This window comes from Aptenodytes patagonicus, chromosome 4, assembly GCF_965638725.1.
Source record: "Aptenodytes patagonicus chromosome 4, bAptPat1.pri.cur, whole genome shotgun sequence".
NCBI lineage: Eukaryota > Metazoa > Chordata > Aves > Sphenisciformes > Spheniscidae > Aptenodytes > Aptenodytes patagonicus.
The window spans coordinates 1,363,168-1,375,824 of NC_134952.1; the positions used below are offsets into that span (position 1 = coordinate 1,363,168).

Here is a 12,657-nt window from a genome sequence, read left to right on the forward strand (position 1 = left end):
CCCGCCCTGTGAGGGGGTACCTTGCGTTCCCACCTGACAGGGGGATATGAAGGTTATTCCCCCCCGGCTGTACGGTTAAAAAATAATAATAATTAACAGGGGAGAGGCAGCAAAACTCCTGTCTGGTTTTTGCGTGGCTGTGGAAGCGCCCCGTTTCGCGGCTTTCTGGCGGTGTTTTTGGAAGGTGGCGGTGGGCTGAGGGGAGGGCTAAGATGGCGGCCGGCTCCCGCCCGCCCTGGGGCTGAGGGGGGTGCCGGCGGGCGCGGACCCCCGAGGGGGTGCCGGCAGCCATTTTCGTGCGAGGCCGTGGGTGAGGGGGGCGGAGGGGGAGGAGGAGGAAGAGGAAGAGGAAGAGGCGCTGGCCACCCCCGGCGGGTCAGAGCGGGGAAGTCGCCGCCCGAAGATGGCCGCCGCGGCGGGGGACGTGTGCGGCACCGTGCCGGGGGCCCGCGCCGGGGCCGGGGCCGGGGCCGGGGCCGGGGCTGCGGCGGAGGCGCGGTTCATCAGCAGCGCCAAGGTGAGGCCGGCGGTCCCGGCCGGTTCCCCCGCCGCGGGGGTCCCTCCCTTCCCTCACGCTGCGGCAGAGCCAATTTTCTGGGGGAAGAGGGGGTAAAAACCCGGCAGCGTCCCCTCAGGCTGGGCGGGGGTGTACCCTCAGCCCACGGGTGGATTTTGGCTTCGGGTGCGTCCCCTGACCCACGCTTCTCCCTCGGCAGGGGAAAGGCTTGTTCGCCACCAAGAACATCCGCAAAGGGGAAACCGTCTTCGTGGAGAGGCCGGTGGTGTCATCCCAGTTCCTCTGGAACGCCCTGTACAACTACCGAGGTGAGTGGCCGGCGGTGGTGGCACGTCCCCGTCACCTGCCCTGGTGAGGTGACCGCGGAGTCCCGAAGGAGCTGCCTGGTTTTCAAGGAGGTTTGGGTTTGTCTTAGCACCGCTGGGAAGGTGGCCCTGCTGCCATTTCTACCTCTGCACTAAATGAACTGTTGACAAGTTGAAAATGCTGGGGGCGTTTGAGGGATGGTGACTTCCATCAACCTTGGAGGAGAGCACCACGTGCCACCATTGGGCACCATCTGTATGGGAACCCCGATTTTTTAGTGGCGTGGGTCCTATCCCAATCTCACCGTGGCTGGGTACAGCTTGCGAAGGTGCCAGTGCTCTCTGGAGGCATCAGAACAAAAAATGAGTGTTTTAAGAGCAGGATTTTAAACTTTTTTGTCCTATGTAGAGCCTGCTGTGTGCTGAGCTCCGTCGCGGGTCAGCGACATGGGGACGCTTGCCATCGTACGGTCTTCCCAGCGTTACAGGGCAGCAGATGAGGGCTGGGGAGGTTTAAATTGCAGCAGAAATGGTCTTTCCTATGGAGGGAGCAGTAAGAGACTGGTGCCTCCAGCTCGGAGATGGTCCACTCTGATGGTGTTGGTACCAGTTGTGCTGTCTTGCCCCAGGCTCTGGTCCCTTTCCTTTTCGAAGACTGTGGTCTCACTGTGGCATCCATGCGTCTTGTCTCCCTGCAGCCTGCGATCACTGCCTGCGGGCTTTGGAGACGGCAGAGGAAAACGCCCAGCGGCTGCTGGGGAAGAGCTCACTGGTGCTCCCTCACCCAGAGCAGTGCAGCATCCGGAAAGACCTACACCAGCAGTGTCCCCGGTGCCAGGTACGGGGCTGCCGGGAGGGACCGTGGTCTTGTTGGGGTCGCTGACTCCTTTACAGCATCTAGCCAGGTAGTTGCGCTGCCCCGAGATGGGTGTTTGCCTTTCCCTTCTGCATCGCGATGGCTAAAGAGCTGGGGCTCAGATGGTCAGGGAGGGGGCACAGCTGGGCCTAGGACCCCCTTTTTCTGCTGCTGTAGCCAATGCCGGGCGCTGTGCCCCTCGCTCTAGGTGACGTACTGCAGCGCTGAATGCAGGCAGGCCGCTTTGGAGCAGTACCACCAGGTCCTCTGCCTTGGCCCGTCCCGTGATGACCCCACGCACCCCCTCAACAAGCTGCAGGAGGCATGGAGGTAGGGGACCGACCTGCCTGTTGCTCCACGGGCAGAGGAGGTGGCTCTCCTGGGCTGGGTGATGCTGCCTGGGACCAGGGCTGAGGACCGTCCTTGCTTTGCATCCCTGCATGGGGTGGCTGGAGGGTGGTGGCGGCCGTGGGACACTGCCCAGATCTAGCTGCTGGTTGGGCAGCAGGTGTATTTGTGTTGGCAGCGCAAGGGCTTGGAGACACAGCTGAGCAGTTCTTATTTTTCTCCCAGTAAAGAGCTACAAAGCACTGAGCTGCGCATCCCTCACTCCTGCAATTTTATAGTGCTCCTGCAGATCTCCAGCCTCTGGGAGATCCTCCTCGTAGCACCCCTGCGGGTACATAAATCGCTGTCCCTGCTTGCAGATGGCAAAATGGGCACAGAAGGGAGAAGCGGCATCCCTGACCCAAAGATCGTCACAAACTACAGCACTTGCTGCAGTCCTGGGCTTTGTATGGGACCCAGGCCCTAGTTTAGCAGGATGGCAGGGGATTATTTGTATGCTCAGAGCAGGCAGGTGGGTGCAGGCTTCTCCTCGCCCCAAGCGGTGCTGGATCCCCACGCAGCGATGCTGCACTGGCTGCTTTGGTGTGATGGATGAGTGTGGGCCTGACCACATGGATGGCAGCTGCCTTTGCCTCCCTCCAGCTTTTTGTTTCCATACCAGCACGGATCTGCTCATCTCTTTTCTTCATTCTTATCCCCCAGAAACATGCATTATCCACCGGAGACTTCCAGCATCATGTTGATGGCCCGAATGGTCGCCACCGTCAAACAGGTATGTCTGCAGTTTGGAGCCACAGCTGCCGGTGTGTGGTTTCCTCATCCCGTTGTGGCTGTTATTCCCAAGGACTGATCTCTTCTCCAGCGGCTGGCGGGGTCCTGCTTGAATAGATTTCAACATCTAGTGGTCCCTGGTGATGGAGACAGCAGGCAGGAAAGGAGGTTCCTATGTCCTGAGCCAAGCAGGTCTTTTTTTCCGTACCAAAATAGTCAGAACTGAACCTTTCCTTTGGCTCTGTTTCTTTGGCCTGGCTTTCTCAGCATTTATTCTGACAATAAACTACCACCATGCAGCTGCTTCTGGTGGTTCTTGATAGCAGGCTTGGATACCTCTGAGCTCAGCGGGGCTTGTCCTCTCCTCCCTCTCTCCTGGCTGGGGAGGAAAGCAGTGTTGGTGCAATGCCTTTGCTTGATACCTTTGTCAGGCTAAAGACAAGGACTGGTGGATCAAGGCCTTCTCCCAGTTCTGCAGTAAGACAGCAAACGAAGAAGAGGAGGTTGTGCACAAGCTGCTGGGCGACAAATTTAAGGTAAGAGCCTGGCAGCACTTGGATGTGTTGAATCCCTGAGCCTGCCCTCTCCCTGCCTGTGTCTGCAAGCCCTCGGGTGCAGAGGCCCCGTTACAGCTGGGATGGGAGACACTGGAAAACCCAGCCTCGAAGTGGGAGTGCAAAGCCCCCCATTAGGGGCTGGCTGATCTGACAGAGAGGAAACATTGCTTAGAGGGCTTTGGGCTTGTGGTGCTTCAGTGGGACACGCTGCTCATTCCTGTGGTGGAGATGCTTCTGCTGTGGGATGGGACAGGGTGGTATTTAGCTGCTGAGTAGGTGGCTTTTGCTGCTCTGAGGGCAGCAGCCTCTGGCCTTGCAGAGAAGGACGAGGAGCCTGACTCCTGAGCCTTCTAGCCTGTGCTGGGCTTGGCCTTCAGCCTGGGTCTGACTCCCAGCGGCGTCTCCCCACCCTGACGGTGTTGCCATGTCCTGCCAGGGCCAGCTGGAGCTGCTGCGGTTGCTCTTCACCGAAGCCCTTTACGACGAACATCTCAGCAGGGTGAGTTGAGCCGCCTTCCGCCTAGCCCAGGAGCGTGGCAGGACCCTCCGCTTGGCGCCAGCCCCCCTGGGTCGTGTCTGCCCTGAAGGCCAGGGCTTCCCCTGGGACTCTACCCGTTCCTTGCTTCCCCCAAAGCTCCCTGTGGGATTTGAGGCACTTGCAGAGCGGGTTGCTGCCGCAGGCTGGCCTGGGCTCAGCTGCTTTCTCATCTCCCTTCTGCAGTGGTTCACTCCAGAAGGCTTTCAGTCTCTCTTTGCTCTCGTTGGGACCAATGGCCAAGGCATAGGAACAAGGTAATGGGGCTTTCTGGGTGCTCCTTGCAGGGCAGCAGAGATGTGGCATGGAGGGGATGTACAGTCTGTAAATCCACGCTGGCCTGGGTAATGGCTGGGTTCAGACGTAAGAGAGGGGGATGGAGAGGCAAACTTAAAAGCAGTCCTTCATCTTGGCTGTGTCCAACCCTTCCGTGTCCCTCTGCCAGACCTTGGCCACTCAGAGCCACTGATTTTAACCCTTGATCCCTCCTGCGAGGTCCCACCGTGTGCTGACAGCGCTGCGGGACTGTAACGGTGTCCCTCTGCTTCCCGACAGCTCTCTGAGCCAGTGGGTGCACGCTTGTGATGCGTTGGATCTCCCCATGCTGCAGCGAGAGGAGCTGGACGCCTTCATCGACCAGCTCTACAAGGACATCGAGAAGGGTGAGGCTCTGACGTGGCTGTGGGCAGCATCCAGCAGTGCTGTTTTCAGGAGACTGCTGGAGACTCTTGCCAGCATTCAGGGAATGGGAGAGGTTTCCACTGGGGACTGGGAGATCCCACTTCCCCTGGTCCATGCGAGCCATGCCTGCTGCCTTTGGCTCACGACGTGGATAGGGCAAGTCCAAGTTTGTGGGCAGCATGGCCCAGGTGAACTGCAGCAGGTTGGGGTGGCTGGAGGGCTGATCTGGAGGGATCCTGTGCAGGAAAGTCCCATCTACACTGAATGTTCAAAGACCTGTTTATCACTTATTTGACTGATGCAGCTGTGTGAGTACAGGGACAGACCAGGGAGCCTGTGGGTGCAAATCGTCATGTCCTCCACCCCCTCCCAGTGGGGAGGGAAGGGTGCTTTGGAAATCACCCTCCAACACCTGGCCCCCAAAGCAGTGCTGGCTGGGTGCGTTCAGCGTTGATGGACATCCCTTCGTGCTCGTGCTGAGCTGCGCTTGTGGAAGAGCCAGAACGGCCCATGCAAAGCTCTAACCCCCTCTCTGTGCTGCAGAGTCGGGAGAGTTCCTCAACTGCGAGGGATCAGGTCTCTACGTGCTCCAGAGCTGCTGTAAGTAACGCAAGGACTGGGAGGAAGACTGCTAGTGAGGAGAGAGATGTCCTGGGCTAGACTGGCTCACCTCTTCCTAAAAGCTTCTGGAGAAAGGGGTTTATGCTTCACATCCATGGGTAGGATGGGACTGGGTGGGTTGGGATGGGATGGGTGCTGCACTGGGGCCTGGCTGCTCTCTCGGGGTCTCCTGGCATCTCACCTAGCTATGAGGTGGTCAGTCCTGGCTTGAATGGACTTGGATGTGATATGGGCTCCGAGAGCCGCGTATGCAGTTAGCAAAGAGACTGTATCCGTCCTTGTCTGAGCAAAACGGAGGTGAACAAACCATGAAGGGAGGGAACCTTTCTAGGCTGGGCCATGGGGACGTAGGAGAGGATGTCCCAGCACCCGGAGCTGTTCTCTTTCACTCCTAAGCGTTAGTGGCGCAGCGGGGACAAGCAGGGCCTGGGGACTGGCTGCTGGGAGAGCTGCGAAGCAGGGAAAAAGTGCTGCCCTGTGCACCCTTCCCTCAGCACCTGGAGGCAGAGATGGTGCCATGCATCCCTGGGGTTGATCAAGGACAGCTCACTCTCTCCAAGTGGTTTTTATGGTCTAAGGGAGAGCCCTGACCCTGCACCCTGCTCCGCTGGACCCCGTAGTCCCCAGTGTGAGCGGAGAGTGTCACGCTGGTGTCCCCCAGGTAGATGGGGTGGCTGCAGCATTGTGCTGCCTTATCCTTAGCCAGGCCGTGGCCCTCCCAGTTGCAGGCACTGGATCCCGCGTGCTCGGGCCACACAGAAGGGCAGATGCGAGCCCGGCGGGCTGTGTGGGGTCTCCAACCCTGCGTCTGTCTTCCCCTTCCCCTGGAGACACCCTCACAGCCGCATCCCGTCTTCCCCGTAGGTAACCACAGCTGCATCCCCAACGCCGAGACATCCTTCCCGGAAAACAACTTCCTCCTGCATCTGACAGCTCTGGAGGACATCGAAGCAGGAGAGGTGAGACAGTGGGGCCCGGATGAACCTGGGGTGGCATTGCACCTTGGCAGAGGGTCCCTGTGTCCCCTACATCCCTTGCAGACCCCAGCCCCGTACCTCCTGCCTCTTGCATTGTCCTGGCAGAGGAATTCACGCCTCATCCCATGTAGGGGCTGCCAGACCCCATGTTTCTGCCTGACTCTCAGAGGGACTGGTACAAATCGTGCTGTTTTGGGTTCGTGGGAAGCGATTCTCAGCCCAACCTGTTTCTCTTTGCTCGCAGGAAATCTGCATCAGTTATTTAGACTGCTGTCAGAGGGAGCGGAGCAGACACAGCCGCAACAAGATACTCAGGTAGGGGCTGCTTGGAGGAACCCGGGGGGGACACGACGCCCCTTTGCACCCCCAGGCAGTCAGTCTGGGCTACATCCCCACCTTGAGGCCCTGTGCGTGCCCTGGTGTGTGGCTGTGCATATAGCGTGTGGTGCTTTCGGTGCTTCGAGCTCCTTGCAGTTCTTATGTGTTGTAGCCTCAGGGACTGAGGATTTGGGCTCCCCCTCTTTCTCTGCAGGCTTGCACCACTCTGCAGTTCGCTTCTGCAAACCCTTGCTGTCCCCACCCACCTTCCTTTTCCTTCTCTGCCCTTCAAGGGTAGGGGTTCCTGCTGATGGTCACCGTCCCCATGTCCCGTCACCCCTGCAGGGCTGAGAAAGCCCCCTCTCCACCCAGACTACCTCCACCCCACCTGAGCCCAGCATGATCGAACCCGCAAACTCCTCCGGGTTTAACATATTTAGCCCCTTCCTGGCTGCTCTGTCCCCGGCCCCCTGCCCAGCAGCAGTGTTGGGGTTGTGCCTCTCTCAACGCTGTCACTCTTTCTCCTTCTTCCTTCCCTTCCTCCAGGGAGAACTACTTGTTTACCTGCTCGTGTCCCAAGTGCCTAGCGCAAGCCGACGATGCCGACGTGACGTCGGACGAAGAAGAGGAGGGCGAAGGGGAGACGGATGATGCTGAGCTGGAGGATGAGATGACTGACGTTTGATCCTGGCCCCGGGCAAGAGGAGAGGGAAGGGACGGGGGGATCCTCCGAGAGGCAGCAGCTTTAATACTAGAAACAGGGTTGTGTTGTGGGGTCGGGTGGGAGGCCACGTGCCAGTGGCGGGTGCGGAGGTCTGGCAGAGTGGGGCAGCGGGGGAGCCGGAGGCAGGCCCTGCTCCCGCCTGTCCTTGTTGTGCGCTGTGCGTGTGCGTGTGTGTGTCAGGCCGTCCCCGTCCTCCCTGTGAGGACAGGCTGTGAGCCGGTGGACCCCTGCCGCGTCCTGGTCCCTGGAGGGGCTGGCTGGTGCTTGCAGGGGAGGCTGGAGGGAGAGCAGGGTCCAGCCAGCCCCTGGGACATCACGATGGTCACCTTGTGGCCACCTGCGAGGCTGCTCCACCGTGTCTGTGCCGGCCGTGGATGCGGAGGAGCATGTCCTTTCCTACCCGCAGGGATGAGTGGAATGCATGTGCGTGTATGTGTGTTTGTGCACAAGGGGTACTATTTAATGTCTATATTAGCACTATCTACACACTAAGGAGCTGGGGTCCTTATATATACTCCATTCCATGCCTTGGCTCGGCGAGCAGCAAGGGGCAAAACGATTTTGCAGGTGGGACAGAGACACCTTAAGGGTGGCTCAGATGCCCAAGTCCAGTGGGGAGAGTGGGGCCGACCTGGCAGGCGCCACACTCCCGCCTTGGCCCCATCCTTGACACGATGCAAAGCCCTGGGCAGCGATTGCCGGGCTGTTCGGGGAGGGGGAACGGGCCAGGCTGCTGCTAACCCAGCGCCGACAAGGGCTGCGGTGTTGCATAAGCAAAGTCACCGTCCAAAAGTCAAAAGACGTTTTGGGTTTTGCAGAGAGCGAGCCGTCCCTCCGGGCCGTCTGTCTGCGGGCTGCTTCGGGAGCAGGATGCGCCCGAGCGGGAGCTGCCGTGCCCAGGGACGCAGCATGGTGCTGTGTGCTTCCCTGCACCGAGTGGCCCCGCGTGGAGACGTCACCGGCAGCTGAGCGTGTCATCCATGCCATGCTGCCAGCCACCGATGAGGCCACACCGCTGTGTGCGGTGTCCCTGTCTGCGGACCACACGGCCGGAGGGAGAAGATGGCTCCAGGCAACAGACAGGCAGCAGGTTGGGGATGCACCTGGGGTATTTTCCTCCCCTCTTGGATTTTGGGGAGCCGCCAAAATTTCCTGCTGCCACTTTCTTTGGGACCGAGGGCGATGCAGTAGATGGGCACCTCTGACACAACCATCACCACCAGCCCTGCACCTCTCTGCTTGTCCCCAGCTGTCCCGGGGCTGTGTCCCCTTCAGTGTTCATAATAAACCGAGACTGGTGAGAAGCGGGGCCGTGTCGTTTGTGCTGGTAAACTGGAGGGTGGTGAGTGCAGAGACAAGGGCTGATCCCGGTGGGAACACGGGGATCTGGGGATGAGGGAATAGAAACTCGCCGAGGTCTGGGCTGTGGGTCTGCGACCAGCCCGCCCTTGGGGACGGATGCGGGAGGCAGTGCTGTCCCGTGAGGCTGTTCCTGCCCTGGTGCGTGACTGATCCATGCTGCGCGGGGGTCTGACGTGAGCCCTGCCCCAGCTGCAGAGGGCACCTGGGGAAGTTTACTAGGAAAAATGTCATCGGGGGGCGATAAGATTTGTTCCTTCATCCCCTGGCTGATGAAAAAAGAGAAACTCCCCTTTCTCTAAAACTTTTACAGACTTCATTAGCTCAGACAAAAATACAGATGTTGGGCAAGCCCTGCTAGTACAGACCACTGTGAGTCTGTATCTCGCTCTCCCTCCCATCCCTGTCAGACCTCATCCACGTAATCCTGCATCCCTCTAAATCAGCAGCACAAATTACCGGTGGCATCTTACACATTGTTAAGATGTTTCTCGGGGAAGTGCTGGCCTGCTCTGGGCCATCACCTCCCTCCCAGAAAGTCACTACAAAGGGTGCTCGGTACCAGGCTCAAGGTTCCCACTGCGGGTGCTGGTGTTTGCCCTTCAGCCACATGCCGGCGGCAGCAGAAAGATCTCCTTGTTGCTGGATCCGGCGAGGCTGGGCGGTGGGATCCCTGGGGCGCTTTGGGACCCTTTGCTCAAACCTGGTCCCTGGGGCAAGCTCCTGGGATCCACCGAGAAGTCCTCGATCCACCGCAGCCTCCCGCTGCTACCAGAAGGTCCAGGGGGGCTGCATCATTTCGTACGTGGGGATGCTGGTGACGTTGACGGGAATGGAGATGATGGCCCAGGGGAGCCCGTGCTGCTCCAGGGAGCGTCTGATCATGTACCTGGAAGAATAAAGAGGTGACGGGCACACCTGAGCGGCCGGAGTTGGGAGAGCGGAGCCCAGACGTGAGCGTAAACCACAAACCAGCTCAAAGAGAAACTCTGCAGATTAATTATGACTGCATCCACTAAAAATCTGGTTCACCACGCCCAGGTGGGACATGCTGATCACTGGGACCTCCACCTTTTTGTGGGGACAAGGCCGTCGCTTGGCGCTTCCCATGAGATGTTCCACACTTGGGAAGACAAGATGTCTGTCGGCCGAGGCACCTACCCGTCCCTGCCCAGCAGGAAGAGCGCGGGGATGTCGGCTGTCCGCCTGGTGCTGTCCTGGATCATCTCGATGTAGAAGCTGTCGTTATCGTAGGCGTTATCTGCGATGATCACTGCCCGCCCGCCATGCTCCTGGATCACACGCGTCTTCGACAGGAATGAGCAACCCCTGGGGCAGAGAGTGACTAATCTTTGGCGGCCGCAGGCAGATCCTTGGCAGGTACGAAACCTGCAAGTGCCAGAGACTGCCTGGAAATGTCCAAACCAGGGACTGTCTCCCTGGCCCCCCGCCTCCCCCAAACCCTGCTCCTCCTTGAGTCTGTATTTTAGGCACGGGCTGCCCACGCTCTGCCACTTTCTCCTAAGAAAAAATAAACCAAAATAGGGCTTTTTCCAACTTAGCACAGGCCGTTTTCTAAGAGACACAACGTGAAACGCTCTGGGGTAAGAGCACCCTCACGTTTCCCTCGTATACCCACCTGCGGTAAGTCAAGGCAAGAAGCCGGAGGTGATGGTAAAATGTGGCCATGGCACTGTCACCCTCTGTGCCACGGGCAGCTCCCCTCTTGCCCGAGGGTCCCCCCCAAACAGCTCCCGTGACGCCAGACGTACCCCCTCTCCACCAAGGCAATCTGGTCCTGGATGAAGACGCCATTATTCAGCTCTCCGCAAGCTTCGGGGGGATCCGCCGGGACCAGGTGGATCTGGTCGTACCTTGTGTTCTCCGAGAAAAAGACAGGCAGGGGTGAGTGAGGGGCGATCGGGGCTGCTCCCCGTCCCCAGCCCCACCGCGGCCATCCCTGCTGTCCCGTGCCCTGCTCATCCCCGTGCAGGGTGTGCTTTTGGGGTGATTTAGGGCTCCCAGGTGCAGGGATGCTGGTTGCCCCTTTCCAGCCTCTGTAGAGCCATCCTGACCTCACTCAACAGCTTACCTAGATCTTGGTGTGACCATGGGGAGGGGAAACTGAGGCACGGCACGGTCCATACATACAAGTGCTCCTGGGGAACACATGCAGAGCCAGAAAGCATCTTTTCCTCTGGTCCTCGATGTTCCACGTGTTTCCTAGCAGATCTGCTCCTGCATCCCCATCCCGACCCTGGGTTTATTCAGGGAAAGGCCTCACATCTGTAGACCAGTTGGTTTATCTCTGCCGTTCCCCATGGGAGCCCGACCAGCCCTCCTGGGACACGGCTGTGCCTGCCTCAGCCCTTGGAGGAGGAAAGGTGGGGCGCGTGCTCCCTGAACACACGTGGGACCAAACTTCTCCTCCGAAAGCCTGCTGAGGCCGAAGGCAGGGACCGGCGTGTGCCTCCTTCCTAAGGGAAGGCTCACGGAAGAGCAGTTAGCTCCATTTTCATAAGAGGCTTCAAATCACCGGGCCCCGCAATGGAGAAATATCAGGATGGGGGGGACCCAAGACAAATTCAGTTCTTAATACTTACAAACACACCACCAAAATCCTTGGCCAGAGTGGCGGTGAAGATGTAGCGGATGTCTCCAGGGCTCAGCACTTGGAAATACAAGTATTCATGGATGCGTAAACCTGGGTTTGCGTGGAGAGAGGTGAGAGGCAGAGAAAACAAAAGGGAAAACCCCTGAAAAAAGGGAAAATACCCAGCTGCCGCTCCTGAACTGCGCCACGCTGAAGGGAACACGCCCTTTGGCAATGCCAGCTCCTGGCTGGGCCCGAGGACCCAAAATGCCGGGTTCAGCCTGGGGTGCTGCGAGGGGAGATGCTCCAGCACCCAGGAGCACAGAGATGACAGGGGAAAGGCACCGGGACTGGGGTGCACAAGGGGAAGGGGAAAATGAAGCCAGACCACGGAGGGGATAGGGGTGACATGCACCCGGATCGAGGTGCACAGAGGGGAAATGCGCTTGGACTGAGGCACCCTGAAAAGAAATGCACCTGGGATGGGGCGCTGGGTGGGGAAATGCAATGGGGCCAGGGTGCACCAAGGGGAAATGCACCCAGATTACGGGGCGGGAGGGGAAATGCAATGGGGCTGGGGTGCAGTGATGGGAAACGCAGCCGGATCACGATGCGGGAGGCAAAACGCAGCCGGATCGCGGTGCACGGAGGGGAAACGCACCCAGATCGCGGTGCATGGAAGTAAAATGCACCCAGATTGGGGTGCAGGAGGGGAAATGCACCCAGAACGAGGTGCTGGATGGGGAAATGCAATGGGGCCGGGGTGCACCGAGGGAACATGCACCTGGATCGCGATGCACCAAGGGGAAACGCACCCGGACCGGGGTGCAGGAGGGGAAATGCAATGGGGCCGGGGTGCACGAAGGGGAAACGCACCCGGACCGGGGTGCAGGAGGGGAAATGCAATGGGGCCGGGGTGCACGGGGGGGGGAAACGCATCCGGACCGGGGTGCAGGAGGGGAAATGCAATGGGGCCGGGGTGCACGGGGGGGGGGAAACGCATCCGGACCGGGGTGCAGGAGGGGAAATGCAATGGGGCCGGGGTGCACGAAGGGGGAAACGCACCCGGACCGGGGTGCAGGAGGGAAAACGCACCCGGACCGGGGTGCAGGAGGGGAAATGCAATGGGGCCGGGGTGCACGGAGGGGGAAACGCACCCGGACCGGGGTGCAGGAGGGGAAATGCAATGGGGCCGGGGTGCACGGAGGGGGAAACGCACCCGGACCGGGGTGCAGGAGGGGAAATGCAATGGGGCCGGGGTGCACGGAGGGGGAAACGCACCCGGACCGGGGTGCAGGAGGGGAAATGCAATGGGGCCGGGGTGCACGGGGGAGAAAGGCAGCCGGGCCGGGCGGTGCGGGGTGCCGGGGCCGGGCGGGCCGCTCGCACTCACCGCGGGCCGGGCAGGAGCAGAGGCAGAGGCAGAGCCAGAGCGAGCGGCGAAGCATGGCTGCACCCGGCGCCGCCAGCCGCCCCGCCCCCGCCCCGCGCCCAT

At 60.0% G+C, this 12,657-nt stretch overlaps 2 protein-coding genes across 2 annotated transcripts; one reads left to right on the forward strand and one right to left on the reverse strand.

Moving 5' to 3' along the window:
* Positions 1 to 403: 403 nt before the first annotated feature.
* SMYD5 (SMYD family member 5) lies at positions 404 to 7,377 on the forward strand. The gene is made up of 13 exons (XM_076335637.1): positions 404 to 517; positions 717 to 825; positions 1,521 to 1,660; positions 1,887 to 2,008; positions 2,729 to 2,798; positions 3,229 to 3,333; positions 3,791 to 3,853; positions 4,076 to 4,146; positions 4,445 to 4,551; positions 5,114 to 5,170; positions 6,056 to 6,150; positions 6,413 to 6,483; positions 7,033 to 7,377. Exons 1-13 carry the CDS (start codon positions 404 to 406, stop codon positions 7,169 to 7,171), a joined length of 1,263 nt encoding a protein of 420 aa, XP_076191752.1. The 3' UTR covers positions 7,172 to 7,377.
* A 1,485-nt stretch (positions 7,378 to 8,862) lies between these two features.
* PRADC1 (protease associated domain containing 1) lies at positions 8,863 to 12,617 on the reverse strand. The gene is made up of 5 exons (XM_076335640.1): positions 12,556 to 12,617; positions 11,173 to 11,273; positions 10,342 to 10,451; positions 9,731 to 9,898; positions 8,863 to 9,458 (listed from the first exon to the last, which is right to left on the reverse strand). The coding sequence occupies exons 1-5, from the start codon at positions 12,608 to 12,610 to the stop codon at positions 9,338 to 9,340; spliced, it is 555 nt and encodes a 184-aa protein (XP_076191755.1). The 5' UTR covers positions 12,611 to 12,617; the 3' UTR covers positions 8,863 to 9,337.
* Between the last annotated feature and the right edge of the window lie 40 nt (positions 12,618 to 12,657).